The following is a 20,408-nucleotide window of genomic DNA, read 5'->3' as shown; positions in this document are numbered from 1 at the left end:
CCCCCCACCTACCCGGTCACCATCGATCCCTGCCGACGAATGTTCCCAAGCTTGGGAGGGCTTTTCCACCTCTTCAGTCTCAGGGGCCTGCTCAGCAGGCAGAGAGGCCTTCTCCTATTCCCATCCCCACCCCCTCCCGGTTACTGCTGGGCCACAGTAGATGGGAGGCTGCCTTTGATTTGCAAATATTTGGAACCCATTAATTCCCCAGTTCCCGCCTCCCTCTTGTAAGACCCTGTCTGTACCATTCAAATGGCAAAGAGAAGTTCCTCCCAAGAATTGTTGGCTTTAAGGCAGGGTTACAGCTTGAGGCCTGACATAGACTTACTTTTGACACTCTGCTGCTGATTCAGATGTGGTCTTGTGGGAACAGACTCTGCAAAAGGTACAAAACTTTTGGTGGGGAGAGAGGCATTTTGTGTCTCATGGGAAAATGGTTTAGGAAGGATCTTGTTTCTCTCCGCAGGACCTTTGAGGCCTGTGCTAGCATTATTCCAGATGCACAAGTCAAAAAGAGGGGCTCTGAGAAGCTAAGGAGTTTCTTCAGAGCCCCCCTCCGCCCACCATGTGGGTGGTGCTGCACCCAGGATAGGACCCCAGGCATCCCAGCCTCCCACAAGGATGCCTTCATGTGCCCCACCCAAGAGGTGAGAGAACTAAGTGCCTGGAGATGGCAAGGTGGATGGAGGATTTACCGACCGGCTTCACTGCACCGCCCCCCGCCCCCCCCCCCCCCCGCCCACTTTAGCATCAGTGGTTCTGAAAAGAGCTTCTGGCCTTCAGCGGTCCTTCAGCTCCTCTTCCTTCTTGGCTTTTCTTCCCTCCCCTGCTGATCCTGCTCTGACCTGAGGAAACCTCTGTGCCAGGCCCTGTGCGGTGGCCAAGTCAGGGCCCCCTCCCCTTCCCAACACCTCCTCCCCAATGCCCCAGCAGCCATCTCTTTCAGCAGAACCCAGCCGATCAATATGGAAAGTGTCGGCCAGAGAAGAGAAACGCTCTCCAAGTACACACCTTGTCTTCTTGGGAGACTCTTTGTTCAGAGGGCTGAGTGCTCCAGCTCCTCCCGCACTGCTTCCCCAATGCGATCTGACCTTCTGAGTGAGACCCTAGGTCCTGGCCCTGCTGCCGCCCCACATCCAGCTCCAGGAATCACAGGCTTCTCAGTGGTCCCACCCGGTCCTGGCTGAGGTGTACCGGAATCCTCATCCCTTCTACTGCCTTCAGCTGCACCGTGTTCTCTGCAGCTCTCTTGTATATTGTGCTGATATTTCGTGTTTTGACTTCAGATTTTCTCCTGTGGCTCCCTTCACCCCTCACTCTGTGGTGTGTTTGTGCTCAGCCTCAGCAGCAGACTCAGGAGAGCCCTCCTGTCTTACTGCCGTGTGACACATTCTCTCCCTTTGTTACCAAACCAGGCAGCCCATGTCAGATAGAAACTGGAGGAGAATGAAATGGGAGAGAGGAGAAGCAGCCCTTTCCCTCCAGAGAAAATGTTTCTTCTTCTCCCTGAGCACCAGTCTTGAGATAAAGCAACCCTACAAGTGATTTCATGCCTGGGGCAAGATGGTGCTTGAAGGATGCTGGTGAGCTCTGAAGTGTCCCCCAACCTGGCTGAGATTGGAGCTGGGGCACGAAACCTTTTCCTAACAACTCGGTGCCTGGGGTTGTGTTGAGTTTGTCAGCTTATAAGGAAAGCTCTCCACAGGTGGCTTCATTTTTACCTGAACACCGTTTGTGACTTTATTTCAGTATTGCGTCTCCTGTACATGAAGGTACCCCATTCTAGAGGTTAGCTGCAGTCTCCAGCTATTGCCAGCGGCATCTGATCAGTGTGCCCTTCAACAGTCCTCGCAGAAGGCTCTTTTATGGGGAGATGTTGCATTCACTAGGGAAGCCTAGCAAAGAGAAGTCGGTGGAGGACGCTGGGCTCTTGGCCACAGTGTTAGAAGAAATGGTCCAAGGCGTTCTCCCTAAGCTTCCCGCTCAAGTGGAAACAGCCTTCCCGCAGCACATGGATGATGGCAAGGACCTGATGAAACTGAGGTTCTATGAGGAGGTGCTGGGTAGGCCTACCACATGGAGAAAGAGTGAGGTTAAGTCTCACACCTCTCCTGGGGCCTGGGGATCCTAAGCCAAGAAATTCACCTAAAACGTGTTCTAGAACTGGAGGAACCCCAGTAAAGGCACATTTTTGAATCACTGTAGATAACCTCGGGCACACAGTAAACAACCCTACTGAAGAGAAGCCTCTATCTTACCTTTAAACCTAGCATGAGAAAGGATAACTAGAAAGAATAACAGAGCCTTCCCTCTATCCCTCCCCCCCACCAAAGAAAACCTAATAGAGCAGGTTGAGAGAAACTTTAAACATTTACAAATAGAACCATAAGGTAAAGAAGAGGTGGATTTGGAAAAGAACCAAATGGAAATTTGCAGTGGTGAAAAATAGGTAATTGAAATAAAGGAACTCACTGAGTAGACTGAATAGTAAACTGCTAAAGTATGAATTAGTGAATTTAAAGATATTACCAAGCTTACTAGTGGTTCAGCTGGTGATGCAATTTCTGTATGTATGAATGAATGATGGCAAAAATAAATTTAAAATAGCAGTTTTTATAATAAGTAGGCTTAATTTGGGGAGAAGGCAATGCCAACCCACTCCAGTACTCTTGCCTGGAAAATCCCATGGACAGAGGAGCCTGGTGGGCTGCAGTCCATGGGGTCACTAAGAGTCGGACACAACTGAGTGACTTCACTTTCACTTTTCACTTTCATGCATTGGAGAAGGAAATGGCAACCCACTCCAGTGTTCTTGCCTGGAGAATCCCAGGGACCGGGGAGCCTGGTGGGCTGCCGTCTATGGGGTCGCACAGAGTCAGACACGACTGAAGTGACTTAATAGCAGCAGCAGCAGGCTTAATTTTATCTTAGTAAAGGTGAGGTTTTAATTAGCTATCTACCAATAATAAAATACAACTAAAATAATACAAACTTTAGAAGTCCTACAGTGCCTTGTGGATTTTCTCAACAAGTATCAGCGTAAGAAGGTAGCATAGAAAATGACTATGATTTCTTGCCTAAGAGACTGGGGACAGTGTTATAACTGAGGATGACAGATGGGGAAGTGCTGCCTTGGCAGTGAAACTAAGTTAACATTTATTGACTCCTCCTGAAGAGTCTCTTCTGGGATCTACCAAGGAATGTAAGGGCTGTGCCATGTGTCACGGAAGCCCAGACACAACAGGAGAACTTGGGAGTATGCAGTGGTGTAGGAGCCCCCCGCCAATCTACCCTCACCCCTACCCCAGAAAAAGAGGAGAATTCAAGAATAAAAGGCATGAGGTATGAAGGATAAAGAAAATGGTCACAAGTGTAGTACTTGTGCTGAAGAAAGGTCAAGTGGAATGAGTTTGGAGAATTTTAGGAGGTCAGATTGGGAGGGTATTGGACATACTGGTAAGAGATTGGGGAAGAAAAGGGGAAGAAATTGACGAAGCAAAAATGGATTTCTCTACCAAGATTTCACCTAAGGGAAGACAGAATGAATGATAACGAGAAATGCAGGCTCAAAGGAAGTTTTCTTAGCATGGGCAGTAAGCAGCTTTGAGAATAAAACTTTAACTTTCTAGAGTCTTTAATAAATCAAGTCTCTAATAAAACTTTAATTTTCTAGAACCCTTTACCCAGGGTTCATGGGTAACCATCTTTTCTAGGTGACCCAATGCTGCTTTTTAAAATACCAAAAACTAATTTTGACCCTTTTTTCAATACCCAAAATCTCCAGCAATAGCAATATCAGGATAGTCTCTTGCCTTTAACTATGGATGGTACTCTTATGTGTACTTAAATGAAACAAAGTAGGCACTTTTTTGATTTTAGCTTTTTATTGAAGTTTAGATGATTTACAATATTGCATGAGTTTTAGTTTTAAGTGTACAGCAAAGTGATTCAGTTATACATATATCCACTTTCTTAGATTCTTTTATATATACATATGTAAGTTTTAAATACATATATATTTTTTCAGACTCTATTCCATTATAGGTTATTCTAAGATACTGAATATATATAGTTCCTTGTTTATCTATTTTATACAAAATAGTGTGTATCTGTTAATCTGATACTCCTAATTTATCCCCTCACCCCTTCTCCCTTTAGTAAGTTTGTTTTCTATGTCTGAGTCTGTTTCTGTTTTATAAATAGATTCACTTATATTTTTAGATTCTACATATAAGTCATTTAATATTTTTCTTTCTCTGACTTCACTTAGAATGATATCCCCTAGGTCCATCCATGTTGCCACAATGGCAATGTTTTATTCTTTGCTATGGTAGTCTAGTGTGTATATCAGTGTATATACATCTTCTTTATCCATTCATCTGTTGATGGGCACTTGGGTTATTTCCATGTCTGGGCTATTGTAAGTAGTGCTGCTGTGATCACTGGGATGCATGTATCTTTTCAAACTGGAGTTTTCATCTCTGCGTATGTGCCCAGGAGTGGGACTGCTGGGTCATATGGTAGCACTATATTTTTTTTTTTTTTTTTGAGGAACTGTTCTCCATAGTGGCTACACCAGTTTGCTTTCCCACAAGCACAATGTAGGAGGACTCCCCCTTTTCCACACCCTCCCCAGCATTTATTATTTGTAGACTTTTTGATGGTGGCCAGCTTTCTAAGAAAGCAATGGCACCCCACTCCAGGACTCTTGCCTGGAAAATCCCATGGACGGAGGAGTCTGGTAGGCTGCAGTCCATGGGGTCTCGAAGAATCGGACACGACTGAGCGACTTCACTTTCACTTTTCACTTTCATGCATTGGAGAAGAACATGGCAACCCACTCCAGTGTTATTGCCTGGAGAATCCCAGGAACGGGGGAGCCTGGTGGGCTGCCATCTATGGGGTCGCAGAGTCAGACATGACTGAAGCTACTTAGCAGCAGCAGCAGCTTTCTAAACGTAAAAGGCTAAGATCTAGACCCTGGGCAATCACCATGATAATAAACATCACCTGATGTTGCTGGTAGCCTTTCCCTGTGAGGTTATATTCAGACCCACAATTTAATATAAAACCAAGAATAACCTGGGGTTATAAACGCGGTATTTAGGTGGCAGTATGTGGATAGGGGGACATTTATTAGGCTCTTTAGCCAAAGGCCTCGTTGGAGTCCTTTCTGTTTACTTTCTGATCTCAGTAGGAAGAGGACCCTCAGAGAGGTCCTACTGGTGGCCTCTGCCCTCAGGCATACCTTAAGAGCCTTCTACCTCAAAACTAATCATTCTAACAATATGAGTACCAGAGGGCATATCTCCCACTCACCTATCAGCCATTCTCTAGGAGGAAAGTCATTTATTTTGTGTTAATATTAAAAAAACAGCCCCTCTCTGCCACCTGTAGTATGTGCCTCACTTCTCTCCACTACCTGGGTTGAGTAAACTTGAGTCTCAAAGATTCTACAGCCTGGAATCTTAACTGTCCTGAGATCATCTGCTACAAACTTTGTTCTTAAGTAATGTAATGACAGGACTAGATTCTGGTCTCTTCTAACATGAGTCAGGTTAATCCATAAGGACTTTTAACAGAAGAAATACAGGAGGCTTCTGATGTTCTGAATTCTACAACTCACAGTTCTGAAGGCCAGGCTGAGTGACATTCCAGCAGGGAAAGGCCATAGTAACATTAGGGTGGCCTGCTATTCAAGGTCCACAGGCTGGCTTCCAAGAGGCCTTCCTTACAGAGTGACAGTTACTATCTTGGTGATGTACCAGAGTCTGGCTTTTAGTTTCTCCAGTTCAGAAACTGGTTTAATCGACATACAAAGAACAGATTCATTATCAGGGCTGGGCTCACCTTAACCAAGCTTTCATGACTGATCTGCAGACTTCAGAAATGCCAGTTGATATTTAAATGGAGAAACAGGACTGATGTTCTTCAAGTACAAATGTCAAGCTCATTCTTTTTCTGTCAGCATGCCTACATAGGGAGGCAGATCGTAGTTAGAAGGTTATACAGTGAACATGAAATCAGAATAAAGGTAAACTCTGTGCTGTATGGCAGAGGCTCCTCACTAAACGTGGCCCGACCAGTGGAACTAAATTTCTTTGCAGTCTCTCGGCTAAGACTCCCTACCTCAATCGGTATTTGGACAGACACCTGCCAATGTGTTTTTCTCTTTGGTTTAGGCCTCAAGGCTAATCCAGGCTACATACACCCAAATCACCTCCCACATCAGTCTTTCTCTAGATTTTAGTACTTTTCATCCATTTATCATAGGCATTATTCTTCTTTTCATTTATGGTTAAATCTCAGTGAGCAATCTTATTTTCAAATCCTTGGGGGCCCCTCACTGTACTTGCAGTGCTGAACAGAAGAGCATGGCATACTGACAGAGGTGGATGAGACAGATGGCCCACACCAAGGCTTCTCTGCCCGGCGCCAGTAAAACCAACCGTCCCACTTTTGCTGGGTTCCTTCTTACTCGTGCTAGGGTATTTTTCTTTAAATCAACTCGCTTTTTAAAAACAAATAAAAAGGAGATTTGCCCTACCAGAAATGGAAAATGACCACCCTTTGGCCTAAAAGCAATGTGGCTCTAAAAATAAACACATTGGAAACAAAACCTGTTTTTCCCATGTACTTCTTTAGCTGGAGACTGCCATAGAAAGCGCTGAGCCTGAGCAGATGTGTGTTAAAGATACACCAGCACTAAACCGGGACTCTCTCACTGACATCAAAATTCTCAAAAGAGAACTGAGCAGGAGAACAGTTTAGGTTATTTATTGTATGTCCAGCTACCACCTAAATAGTAATCTCACATTAGGTACCCCGCATTTGGGGAAAAGATGGCCTTGGCTTTTTGCTGCTTTGTTGTTCTTTACTCACTAAGTCATGTCCAACTCTTTTGTGACCCCATGGACTGTAGCTCGTCAGCCCATGGGATCTCCCAGGCAAGAATACTGGAGTGGGTTGCCATTTCCTTATCCAGAGGATCTTCCTGGCCTGGGGATCAAACCCACGTCTCCGGCATTGCAGGCGGATTCTTTACCTGTGCCTGTGTGCTAAGTCACTTCAGTCATGTCTGACTCTGCGATCCCATGGACTGTAGTCCAATAGGCTCCTCTGTCCATGGGATTCTGTAGGCAGGAATACTGGGATGGGCTGCCACGCCTTCCTCCGGGGGATCTTCCCGACCCAGGGAAACTGTCTACACAGTCTGTAGTAATGCCTCCTTCCCAGCCTCTCCCGAACGCCAGTCCTGCCCGACATCACACTGACCATGTCATCCGTGCTTCTCTCTGCACAGGTACACGCTGGCAGCTCAGGACCTGGTGATGCGTGCCCGCGGTGTCCTGAAGGACAGAGGATGGCGGATATCCAATGACCGACTGGGCTCAGGAGACGACATTTCTGTATACGTCATTCCTTTAATACATGGAAACAAACTGTCATGAAAACAGCCCAGGGTTTTGGAAGGACAGGAGGGATGAAAGCTGGGATGCCTCTGGGCAGGGCTGGGTTGGGGAGTGCCCCAGCACAGTTCCAAGTGATGCCACCCCTTCCCAGCCCAGGTGGGGAGCTTGCTGCTGAAAGGCCTCTAGCTGAGCTTCAGGACGACCCTTGGGTTTCAGTTTCCTCTTTAAAAACAGGTCTGGATACACGAAAGAGCAAAACATAAAGGCTGCTACTGAGTGTTGTGTTTCTTTTTGGTTCCTTTCGTAGGCCTCCTAGGTGGCCATGGCCCATCTCGGGGGCACCTACGTCATATTTATTTTATCTGCAGTAGCTGGGGCAGCCACTTTCGGGTGGTCACTGGCAGAAGACTCCTCAGCCCACCCAGCTGCCAACCTTTCTACGGGTTAACAGTGCTGCATTGGAGTGCTGGGGATCACGCCTCAGAAGATGGACGCGCCCATCTTCTCGTAAGCCTGAGATGTCTTTCAGGGAACACTATCTGTGTGTCTATGTGTCTTTATTCGTTTTTGGTAATGGTGGGGTGCGGCAGGGATGTTTTTCTGATAGTCCTTGAATCTTAATTGTTTCCCTTCCATAGAACAGACCTGGGACTTTCCAGGCCCCTGCTGAGGAATCTGTGTGTCCAAGTCTGGCTCGGACCGTCCCCACATCCTGTAGCCTACACCGCCCAGACAGCCATCTGGAGCTGTGCCCTGGCTGACAGAGTTCAATCTTTGTTATGTAACCGTTTGTTCCTGAGTTGGTCTTTCTCACCAAATCAATGTGCTTTCATGAAAATATGAGTATTTCTTTGGACCAGTGGTTCCTCTGTCATCTTCATGGGTCCCCCTGGTATGGTTTTTGGTTTCTCTCTGAGAGCCTGGGTGTTCATTTCTGGATTGGTTGGCCCTCCCCCCACCCGCTGGGCCATAAGGATACACACGAAGCAGTGTTGAATCGAGTGGTGTAGACATTCCTTATGTCAATCAGCTCACCACACCTCACTGGAGGATCATTCCTCCACCTAGATCCCAGGTTCTGAGGGTGGGGGCTGTCTCCAAGCCCACGTCAAATAATGTGTTAAGGATCAATAGCAGCAGTCTTATTAGCTTCACCATCATATTTGGGCAAGACCCACTCAGAATGGCCATGTAATAAAAGTGCATTTGAATCGGGTTGACTGGTCCTCATCAGGCCGTGTGCCCTGTTCCTTCTCCATGGAAGCATGTCCCAGCCCCCCAGGTACCGAGACCTCTTCCCTCTCCCTCCACCTCTAGGTGTTCCTCACAAGAGCAGCATTGGACAGATCAGATCTACCTGCTGCTTCTCTGCCGGGAGGACTCACAAAAGAGTTCTAGGAATCATTTCTATCTCTAAGGCAGATGGCTTCTCGGTATGGGTCCAGTCACCAAGTCTTCTTCCTGTAGACCATAGACCTCCTGAGGTAGCATCACCATCTTGGCTACTTTTTGTAATAAAAACATGCTCCCTCCAACACCATTAAAGAAAAAAAGTCATTGCTGTTATTCCCCCAGAAGGCTGGAGAGTCCGTTCCACTTCCTGTGTGTTCGAATCCCTTCCCCAGAGCACGAAGATAGTTTCCCCAAAGGGAAAGATAACTTTCCTCTGGGATAATCACCTGCATTTACATTCCTAGAATGTAAATATCCTCTGAGGAATGGCCTGGAGCCTTCCTACTTAGAAACGTGTTCATCCCACAGTGTGGAAACAATGCCTGGTCTTGTGGGTGAAGTGTTGTGGGAATTTACCCACCAAGTGTTTGCCAAAACGTTGCCTGGGAAGAACTGGACCGACTTTTCCTTTGTCAGGAGACATCTTCATCTCATGGCTTCCGTCCTCCTTTAGTAAACCTTAGCCACCCCCAGGGACAGCTCTATGGGGAGAAGTCTGTGATAGACAGCCTGCTGCTCTCGGGAAATGTGCAGGCATCCTGCAGCAGAGTGGTCCACTTTCTGTTGCTGCGCTGACTCTCAAAACCATGTACAAATTCGGAAACTTGAGGAAGTTTTCCATGGAGGACTCTGAGCCACCTTCTTTGGGAAGATTCCTCACAAGCTGTCGCCTCTTCCCTGTGTTCCCATTGCCCTTCATTTATTTCCTGTGCTGCTATTTTATTCAAGGCACTAGAGTCAGAGTTTGGATGTGCATTATCATATAGATGTCATAATAATGTTCCACTTCACTCTCCATTTCATTTCCTGCCAAGGCATGTCTGGGCAAAAATCTCTGGAACCTCCTTGTTCAATTTATCCTGAAGTCTTGAGCATTTAGTCCCACCAGATTTAGTTAGAAAGGTATCTAGGAATTCTCTTTATAAGACCCCCTTGGATGGAAGGATCTTGGTAACAAGCTGATGCCATGTGTCTGGGGATGGGAGGGAAACCACAAGAGATGAATCAGATGTGGGGAAACATGATTTGTTAATGCCTGTGGCAGGTCTGCCCAGCATGGATGCTCTGTGAGTTGAGCCTCCTCCATTTCAGCCTTATTTTTCACCCAGGCTCTGGATCATCCCATCCCCGAGTACTACCTGTGTCTACAAATCAGTTGGCCCTTGGAGCATTCCTGGGAAGGTCAAATGGCAACACCAAATTCTGCAGAACATATTTATACGTGGTTCTCTTATCTTGCCTGTCTTGTGTATCAATCCTGTTTGCTTGCCCTGGTGGCCTCAGAGGAAGTTTTGCTTAATGAAAAGCTTTTGATTTCCCATTTGTCTTTATGGCTGTCTGGGGGTTTGGTGGGGTGGCCACTTTCTTTCATGAAAGGCTGTCTCAGTTCTGAATCTGCTTGTTGGGCTGCCTCTGCTCTTCTGAACATTTGGTGACAGTCTTCCTTAAAGACCACCAACTCACGCTCCATCCACACTGGTGTTTTGTCAGGCAACAACGAAACTTGTATTCTCCCTACACCGAAATCAGAGCAGTGCGAGCAGCCTTAAGACTGGGGGGCATGTTCTCCTGTGGTTGTGCCTGCCTAAACACTCTTAGGGAGGGAGTAGAGAAGTGAAAACTGGGCAAGGCCAAGTAATCCTCTAATGGGACAAAGCCCCAAAGTGGGGATTGTTATTTTCCACTGTTTACAGCTTTGGGGAATTGGGGTTTTTAATTTTTTTTAATCCCTAGCAGTTTACCCCGTAACATGGGGCTGCATGAAATCAGCTGTGCTATTTTTTTTTTAATTCTTCTCAGTGTTCATTTACTCCTTGGAAAGAATCACAGCTGTCAGTAGATACTGGTGGACAGAGATGAGAGTCCCAGATCTAGAGTTGGCCTCAGATGTTGGCCATTCCGGCAGGTTTGTAGAAACACTTGGGGGAAAAAAACCTCCCACATCTTTACGACTCTGGTCTAACATCCTTGCTCATCTGCCAATCAACTTTATTTCAAAGGTCAGTGGTTTTCTTTACACCACCGTCTGAGGATCTTACCTTCCCTTAAGTGACCCGGCAGCTCCAGTTTTCAGACTGAACATGTTAAGCTTTAATGAGATTCTATTTTGGTAAGTTCATGCTACTGGGACATATGGAAAAAAGCAGTGAGAGTCACTGTCTATGCAAAAATCCACCAGGTTGACTCTAGAAGGTAGCAGATCTAGGATGACAGTGAAACAGTATCTGGCCACCTGACGGAATTTTACATTAGGAATCTGCATTTTTGAGGACTTTGAATTGCAGAGACAGGTTGCAGCCTGCACTCCCTAGACCCCCCACCCCCTTCCCACCCCAGCACACTTCGGTCCCGTGTGGGTGATGTGGCTTACGTGTGTACACTGGGATTTTTCAAAGGACACTACATGAGCAGCCCCACTTGCCTCTTCTGTAAGCACCATGGTGCCCTTTGTGATCTGAGTGCCAGACAAGGGAAGTGCTGCTCTTTCTAACCCACGATGTGATTTGTGTAAATAGCTTTAATTTTGCCTTGGTGTCTTAGATGAAGTTTTGTTTCTGTAGCGACCAGGTAGACAGAGACCAAATGAGGCTGTAAATGTGATGTTTTCTACTGTGATGTACTTGAAGGAGAATCTCGTGTCCTCCAATTTTCCATAGTATTTTGTGTTTGGGGAGTCCTGAGGTTACTCTTTGTTTCCTTTTTTGCCTCCATTTTCTTTATTTCTTCTGGAAACCCAGGGAGGCCCCCAGTGGAGATCATTTGTAAGGAATGTATCATGGTCTGGGTTTCCAAGAAAATACCCTACGTACAGAGAAATAAGAAGAATATGCCTGAAAATGGTTTCAGCACCATGTAACCTTTATGCTTTGTGATTGTGAAACCTTGACTTTTGTAACCCAAAAATGAAACCTGTTTAGTAAAGGGGATCTATTTTGTGTGTTTTGAAACTTAGGTGCAATGTTCCCTGGAAAAAGCTAAAGAAATGTATATGCTCAATGCCGTTTTAAAATAAAATATTATATATATATGTATATAGGATACCTTTAGCAAAACTGTTGTGTGTCACTTCTTTCAATTCACTATGAAGTTTCTTCATATCAGGTAATGGAATGAGATGAGAGGGTCATGGCCTCATGGGGAATCGTCAACTGTGAATAGACTCAAAATCAGATGGGAATGGATGCCACCACTGTAGGTCTTCACAGGAAATCAGCAGTCAAGACTATGTATTTCACCAGTGCCTCTAGAACTACCATGGATATTGCTCCCAAGAGCTACTCCAAACAGGTAATTCTTTTTTTTTTTAATTGAGGTATAACTGACAAGCAATATTGTATTAGTTTCAGGTGTACAACTTAGTGGTTTGATGGGTACATATTGTGACATGATCACATTAAGTATAGTGAATATCTATTACCATGCTGTGCTGTGCTTAGTCACTCAGTCGTGTCCGACTCTGCAACCCATGGACTGTAGCCCACCAGGCTCCTCTGTCCATGGGGATTCTCCAGGCAAGAATACTAGAGTGGCTTGTCACGCCCTCCTCCACGAGACCTTCCCAACCCAGGGATCGAACCCAGGTCTCCCACATTGTAGGCAGATTCTTTACCAACTGAGCTACCAGGGAAGCCCATCTATTACTATATAGTATTACAAACTTTTTTCCTTGTGATGAGAACTGTTAAGATTTACTCTTTTAGCAGCTTTCAAATATGCAATATAGTATTATTAGCAAATAATATGCAGTTACAGTATAGGCACCGTGTTGTATATTATATACCCAGGGCTTATTTATTTTATAACTAGACCTATTTCACCAACTCCCCATTCTGCCTTCTGCAACCATCTGTTCTCTGTATCCAGAAATTTGTTTTTTCTTAATTATTTTTTCAGAATGCACATATAAGTGAGATCATACAGTATTTGTCTTTCTCTTATTTCATAAGATATAGCATAATGAATTTAATGCCCTGAAGGCCCACCCATGTTGTAACAAATGGCAAGATTTAGTTACTTTATGGCTGATTAATATTCCATTATATCTATCTATAAAAATGCATACATACCACAGTTTTTTTATCCATTCATTTTTTGATGGACATTCAGGTTGTTTCCTGCAGTAAGAAATGCTACAGTGAACGTGAGGGTACATTTAAGTTTTTTAATTTAGTGTTTTCATTTACCCTGGAGAAATACCCAGAAGTAGAATTGATGGATCATATGGTCATTGTTCAGTCACTCAGTCATGTCCAATCCTTTGCAACCCCACGGACTCCAGCATGCCAGGCTTCCCTATCTTTCAGAGTTTGCTCAAACTCATGTCCATTGAGTCAACGATGCCAACCAACCATCTAATCCTCTTTTGCCTCCTCCTCCTCCTGCTCTCAATCTTTCCCAGCATCAGGGTCTTTTCCAAAGATTTGACGCTTCACATCAGGTGGCCAAAGTATTGGAGCCTCAGCTTCAGCATCAGCCATTTCAATGAATATTCAGGATTGACTGCCTTTAGTTTTGTTCTCCTTACAGTTCAAGGGACTCTCAAAAGTCTTCTCCAGCACCACAATTCAAAAGCACCAAATTCTTCAGTGTTCCACCTTCTTTATGGTCCAACTCTCATACCCATCCATACATGACTACTGGAAAAACCATAGCTTTGACTAGACAGACTTTTGTTGGCAAGTAATGTCTCTGATTTTTAATACTCTGTCTAGGTTTGTCATAGCTTTTCTTCCAAGGAACAAGCATCTTTTAATATCATGGCTGCAGTCACCATCCACAGTGATTTGGAACTCAAGAAAGTAGTCTTTCACTGTTTCCATTTTTTGCCCCCATCTGTTTGCCATAAAGTGATGAGACTGAATGCCATGATCTTAGTTTTTTGAATGTTGAGTTTTAAGTCAGCTTTTTCACTCTCCTCTTTGACCTTCATCAAAAGGCTCTTTAGTTCCTCTTCGCTTTTTGCCATTAGGGTGGTGTCATCTGCATATCTGAGGTTACTGATATTTCTCCCAGCAATCTTGATTCCAGTTTGTGATTCATCCAGCCTGGCATTTTGCATGATGTACTCTGCATAGAAGTTAAATAAGCAGGGTGACAATATACAGCCTTGATATACTGCTTTCCCAATTTTGAACCAGTCCATTGTTCCATGTTCAGTTCTAACTGTTGCTTCTTGACCTGCATACAGGTTTCTCAGGAGACAGGTAAGATGGTCTGGTACTCCCATCTCTTTAAGAATTTTCCACAGTTTGTTGTGATCCACACAGTCAGAGGCTTTAGCGTAGTCAGTGAATCAGATGTTTTTCTGGAATTCTCTTGCCTTTTTTGTGATCCAGCAGATGTTGGCAATTTGATCTTCTGGTTCCTCTGCCTTTTCTAAATCCAGCTTGAAGTTCTCAGTTCATGTACTGCTGAAGTCTAGCTTGAAAGATTTTGAGCATTACCTTGCTAGCATATGAAATGAGCACAATTATGCAGCAGTTTGAACATTCTCTGGCATTTCCTTTCTTTGGGATTGGAATGAAAACTGACCTTTTCTAGTCCTGTGGCCACTGCTGAGTTTTCCAAATCTGCTGGCCTGTTGCGTGCAGCACTTTAATAGCATCATCTTTCAGTATTTTTTTAACTAGGAACTTTTTTTTAATCAGTTACAAACTGAATTACAAATAATGTTAACAGCAAGAACACTCAAGGACAAAAGGTGGGAGAAGAGAGAGAAAATCATAAAAAGAAAAAAAAATTAAAAAAAAAAACATATTTGCATTACAAACCCCAAGGTGCATATGGCAACAAATCCCCACCCATTCCCACTTAAAAAACTACTATAACCTGAAATATAATCGTTCATCCTTCTTTTAAATAAAGATTTTTTCCCCAATGTCCCAACTCAGTTATTGCCCTGAGTGTCAGAATTCTCAAAATGATGTCTCAACCTTAACTTTTACTCTTATGGGGTGGCCTTCAGAGGAAGATGGGACCTAGCACCTTAAGAATCTTGAAGAGAAAAATTCAAACATCTTTCACTTGCCTCATAAGGTCAAGGTGAAGCACAGTCCCTGTCCTAGAGCCTCCTAGACACACCTTGCCCATAGGAGGGACAGGCAAGAAGCCTAGAAGCCATTTCTACTGCAGCCCCACCAGGACTGGGAGTCTTAAGTCTCCCAGATGTTAGGTGAGATGAAACACTAAAACTAGGGTATAAACCGGTTGGATCTATTTTTTTTTTTTACCTAATTCTTCAAAACAGGCCCCTCCATCACGTTTTTGTTTTTCTTGGTTTTCAGAGGTTCCAACTTAGCCCCCACTGCTAAAAGTTGGCCTTACACAGTGGCTCCGGAGGATTGGGGTCTCTATCATCCCAGATACAGAAAATAATAATAGTGGGGCTTTCAGAGACTGGGATGGCAAACCCTATGTGGATGGAGGAGAAAGTCTTTTTTTTTTTTTTTTTGTCTTTAAAAAGAAAAACACAAAGCCAGCCCTCTTAAGCAATGACTAAGAGGAGGGAGAGAGGGTAGTGGAGGCTGACTTAATTGCATCTAATACTGAAGCGTCCTTTCAATTCCACCTATTTCTTCCCTCCACCCCATCACTCCAGAGTGGACTGGCTAAGAGGGGCAGGTGAGTGCTAAGGCATCCAGACAAGATCAGTGAGCTAAGTGCCCGGGCTGAGCCAGATCACACTCGCACTGGAGGAGAGGGTGATACTGGGGGTAGGGGCTTGAGAAGGCCATCAGAGTCGAAGGTGAGGTACTGGCTTGGTCACATCCTGGAAGAAAGGGTGAGCCAGAGCTGCCTTGGCTGAAACCCACTTGTTAGGCTTGTAGTACAGCATTTGCAATAACAAGCTCCATCCATCTTCATCCGGGGTGGCACCACTTTGCTAAAATCTTGCCTGGCCCTCTTGGGGAAACTTGGCTTATAATCCGACATAGAAATAACTCCTGGCCAAACCACCTCATCTGGGGTCTCCAGGGAAGAAAGATCTGGAAGAGTTGGTTGATCTCAGAGTCTCCAGGAAATAGGGCCCAGTGGGTCACCATCTCAGCAAAGATGCAACCGAGGCTCCAGATGTCCACAGCTATGGAGTAGTATTTGCAGCCCAGAAGGATTTCCAGTGCTCAGTACCACAGAGTCACCACCTCGTCGGTATAAGTATGAACAGGGACCCCAAAAGCTCTGGCTAGTCCGAAGTCTGCTAGCTTGATGGACCCATCTGCGTTGATAAGCAGATTCTGAGGTTTGAGGTCTCGGTGCAGGACCCAATGAGAGTGGCAGAAAGCGAGGCCCTGGAGCAGCTGGAACAAGTAGCTCTTTATGAGGGGAAGAGGAATGCCAGTGAGCACAGAGGCATCCATGAATTTCTTGAGATCCTAGTGCAGAAACTCAAAAACCAGGTAGAGTTTGTTTTCTGTGTGAATGACATCCAGCAGTTTGACAATATTAGGGTGATTAAACTCCTTAAGCCGAGAGATCTCTCATACGGCAACTGGGTGCAGCCTCTGTCTCAGTGTCCAGGCGGATTCTTTTAAGCGCCACCACTTCTCCCGTCAACTTGTTTTTGGCTTTGTACACAACTCTGTACATGCCCTCTCTGATTTTTTTCCACTTTTTGGAAGTTCTCATGAAGCCTAGCAAGTCAGGTCAGCCTGGCCCTGGAGCAGGGGCCTGGAAACCCTGCAGAAAAGGGCACCCAGCTCTTGGGGGCTGAGGAGGGAAACAGGGCCCAGCACCGCAACTGGCGGTCGGGATGGAACGCAGTGTATCTCTCGCTCTTGTCAATTTATCCAACTTGAAACAATATTGCGACCTCCACCCCTCCTTCCTTACCCAGTTCCCTCCTTTCAGGATGTTAATGGTAGTTCTATTTAATTTTCTGAGGAACTTCCATATCGTTTCCATAGTGGCACCATCAATTTACGTTCCCAACAACTTTTTTCTCCATATCCTTCCCAACACTTATTAAGGTCTTTTTGATAATAGCCTTTCTGAGAGGTGTGAGTGGTTATCTCATGGTTTTGATTGGCATTTCCCTGATGATTAGTGACGTTGAACCTCTTGGCATGTGTCTGTTGGCCATCTGTATGTAGTCATCTTCAGAAAAATGTATATTCAGATTTTCTGTCCATTTTCTTAAATTGATTTTAAGCTGTATGAGTTCTTGATATATTTTGGATATTAACCATTTATCAGATAAATGTCTACAATGTGCAAATATTTTCTCCCATTCAGCACTTTTTCATTTTGTTGATGGTTTCCTTTGCTGTGTAGAAGCATTTTAGTCTGATGTATAGTCATTCTTGTTTATTTTCCCCAGGTGCCAAATCCAAAAAGTGTTTGTCATGGCCAATGTTTTCTTCTAGGAGCCTTGTGGTTTCAGGTCTTATGTTCAAGTCTTTGTTTATGGTATAAGTAGTCACTTGGTTTCATTCTTTGGCATATGGTTGTCCAGTTTTCAGTATATCATTTGTTGAAGAGAATGTCCTTTCCCCAATGTGTATTCTTGGCTTCTCTGTTATGTAACTGACCCTATATGCATGAGTTTATTTCTGAGCTCTCTATGCTGTTCCATTGGGCTGTGAACCTGATATCAAGCTATGTTATAGTTGTATCAAGGAACATGATGCTTATAGCTTTGTTCTTCTTTCTCAATATTGCTTTGCCTATGTAGGGTTTTTGTGGTTCCATATAAATTTTAGGACTGTTTGTCCTATTTCTGTGCAAAATGCCATTGGAATTTTAACAGAGATTGCATTCAATCTGTAGGTGCTTTAGGTAGTACAGACATTTTAACAATATTAATTCTTCCAGTCCATCAGCACAGTATATCTTTCCATTTATTTGTGTCTTAAATTTCTTTCGTCAATGTCTTATAGTTTTCAGTGTACAGGTCTTTCACCTGCCTGGTTAAATTTATTCCTAGAAATTTTATTCTCTTTGATGCAATTGTAAATGGGATTTTTCCTTTAATTTCTCTTTCTGATAATTTGTTATTAGTGTATAGAAATGGAACACATTTCAGTTTACTAATTTTGTATCTTGCAACTTTACTGAATTCATTTTTTAGGAAGTCTTCAGGTTGTGTTTTTTAACATATACTGTCATGTCATTTGCAAATAGTGACAGTTTTACTTCTTTCTAATTTGGATGCCTTTTCTTTCTTTTGCCTTCTAATACTGTGTTTAATAAAAGGGACAAGAGTGAGCATCCTCATCTTGTTTCTAATCTTAAAAGTTTTGAGCTTTTCATCTCTGAGTGTGGTGTTAGTTATGAACTTGTTATTTATGGTCTCTATTGTGTTCAGGTGAATTCCCTTTATACTCATGTTGTTGAGTTTTTATCATAAATGAATGTTAGAAATTTATCACATACTTTTTCTGTATCTATCGAGATGCTAATATAATTTTTATCTTTCATTTTGTTATTGTGGTGTATCACCTTGTTTTGAAGATGTTAAACCATCCTTGCAGCCTTGGAATAAATCCCACTTGATCATGATGTATGATCCTTTTAATATATGGTTGAATTTGGTTTACTAATATTTTGTTGAGAATTTCTGCATCTATGGTTACCAGGGATATTAGCCTTTAATTTTCTTTCCTTGTGATGTCCTAATTTGATTTTGGTATTGTATTAATTCATCTTTGAAAGTTGGTTAGAACTCACCAATGAAGCCACTTGATCCTTTGGTTTTTTGGAAGGTTTTACTGATTCAGTCTCCTTACTAACAGTTGGTCTGTTCACACTTCCTATTCCTCATGACTCTGTCTTAGAATGTTGTGTTTCCAGGAATGTAGCTAATTCTTCTAGGTTGTTCAGGTTGTCGGCATGCAGTTGTTCACAGTAGTTTCATGAACCTTTGTATTTCTGTGGCATCAGTTGTAATGTCTCCTCTAATTTCCTTCAGCCCTTTCTCTTTTTCTCTTGGTAAGTCTCACTAAAGATTTGTCAACCAAAGACCATCTCCTGGTTTCACTGGTATTTTCTATTGTCTTCTTAGTCTCTATTTCATTTGTTTCTGCTCTGATCTTTATTACTTCTTTCTTTTTACTAACCTTTGTTTGTTCTTTTTAATTCCTTGAGATATAGTTAGGTTGTTTGAGATCTTCTTGGTTCATGAAATATACACTTGTCACTACAACCTTCCTTCTTAGAACTGCTTTTGCTTCATCCCATTGGTTTTTGTACGTTTTATTTCCATTTTCACTTGTCTCAAGGTTTTTATGATTTCTCTGTTGACCTATTGCTTTGTTTGGTAGCTTAATTGCCACATATTTGTGAATTTTCTGATTTTATTCTTGTAACTGATTTCTACTTTCATAGCACCATGGTGAGAAAATATGGCTGATATGATTTCAGTCTTCTTAAATTTGTTAAGACTGTTTTGTGGCCTAAAACATGATCTATCCTGGAGAATGTTCCATGCACACTGGGAAAAAAATGCATTTTGTATTGCTGTTGGATGGAATGCTTTATTTCTGTTAAGTCCATCTTGTCTAATTTGTCATTTAAGGCATATGTTTCATTTTCTGCCTATGAGTGATTTCTATTGATGTAAGTGGGTTATTAAAACCCCCTACTATTATCATAATGCTGTCCATTTCTCTCCTTAGGTATGTTAATATTTGCTTTCTACATTTAGGTGCTCCTATATTATGTGCATAAACATTTACAAATGTTATATCTCCTCGTTGAATTGACCCTTTTATCCAAAGAAGTATTCTTGAGAGGGCTAGTGACTAATATCCTTGCTGAAGACAGTTAAGACTCAAGATTCCCCTCTGCCATTTAAGCATTTTAAGTAATTACAAACTGTTAGTAAAATGTAACATACTATAGAGAAAAGTTACCTTAACAGGTGGGATAAGACATGAAAAAATGCTAATGGCTTAGTTCTAGAGTCCAGTAAGTTAAGTACCTTAGAGAATACTGACATAAAGTTAAAAAAAATCAGAGTAATGATCCATAAAAGAAAGCTGAAAAGCAGACTATAGATCATCTAAAGCCTAGTTCAGAAGAGCTGACTAGATAAGAAATACTTATATTAAAAATGATTCGATTACAACATCTACCCAGCTCTTTTCACCTTTACTTTTACCCTAATGCTTATCACACCTCCTCCTCTCAACAGTAGAAACTCATGGAGAGTCCATCTTTGGATTTGATACCTTTAGATTTTTCTCTGTGGAAGATGGAGGAGTCTTAGCATTCTCTTGTGAGTAGTGCTTAGCATATCAGTTTACCTCTTGAAAGCTGCAGTAGATTGTCTCCAAAGCTGGCTGCCAACTATGCCTTCTATGTCAGTGTGCAAATGCTCGTTTTCTCATCAAGATGCAGTGTTTGTATACCCATCCGTTGAACTGTTCTGGCCTGTGACTTGCATTGATTAATAGAATGCAGAAATGACATTCTGAGAATTCCAAGCCTTTGTCTCTAGAGGTCTATAGCACCTGCTTTCACTCTTGGAAACCAGCCGCCCTGCAAATGTCAGACTAAATTACTGAGTGATGAGGCCACCAGGGGGAGAACCTAAGTGCTCTGAAA

At 43.3% G+C, this 20,408-nt stretch overlaps 1 protein-coding gene and 1 pseudogene across 2 annotated transcripts in view; one reads left to right on the top strand and one right to left on the bottom strand.

The window, feature by feature from the left end:
* Positions 1 to 11,903, top strand: part of PPM1H (protein phosphatase, Mg2+/Mn2+ dependent 1H) — a 306,613-nt gene extending 294,710 nt beyond the window's left edge. The window contains exons 10-11 of one of the 2 annotated variants that reach the window (XR_003511171.1): positions 7,304 to 7,919; positions 8,051 to 11,903. Coding sequence is in view for 1 of the 2 variants with exons in the window: in XM_027542423.1 (XP_027398224.1) it covers positions 7,304 to 7,451 (148 nt within the window). In the remaining variant the exon portion in view is untranslated. Of the gene's footprint in view, positions 1 to 7,303 lie in introns of both variants that reach the window. The other variant, XM_027542423.1, reaches the window with a different exon arrangement.
* Positions 11,904 to 14,454: 2,551 nt separating this feature from the next.
* LOC113892914 lies at positions 14,455 to 17,693 on the bottom strand (annotated as a pseudogene).
* Between the last annotated feature and the right edge of the window lie 2,715 nt (positions 17,694 to 20,408).

This window comes from Bos indicus x Bos taurus, chromosome 5 (genome assembly GCF_003369695.1).
Source record: "Bos indicus x Bos taurus breed Angus x Brahman F1 hybrid chromosome 5, Bos_hybrid_MaternalHap_v2.0, whole genome shotgun sequence".
Lineage (NCBI taxonomy): Eukaryota > Metazoa > Chordata > Mammalia > Artiodactyla > Bovidae > Bos > Bos indicus x Bos taurus.
The sequence above is the reverse complement of the archived record's forward strand: the minus strand, read 5'-3'. Positions and strand labels throughout refer to the sequence as shown.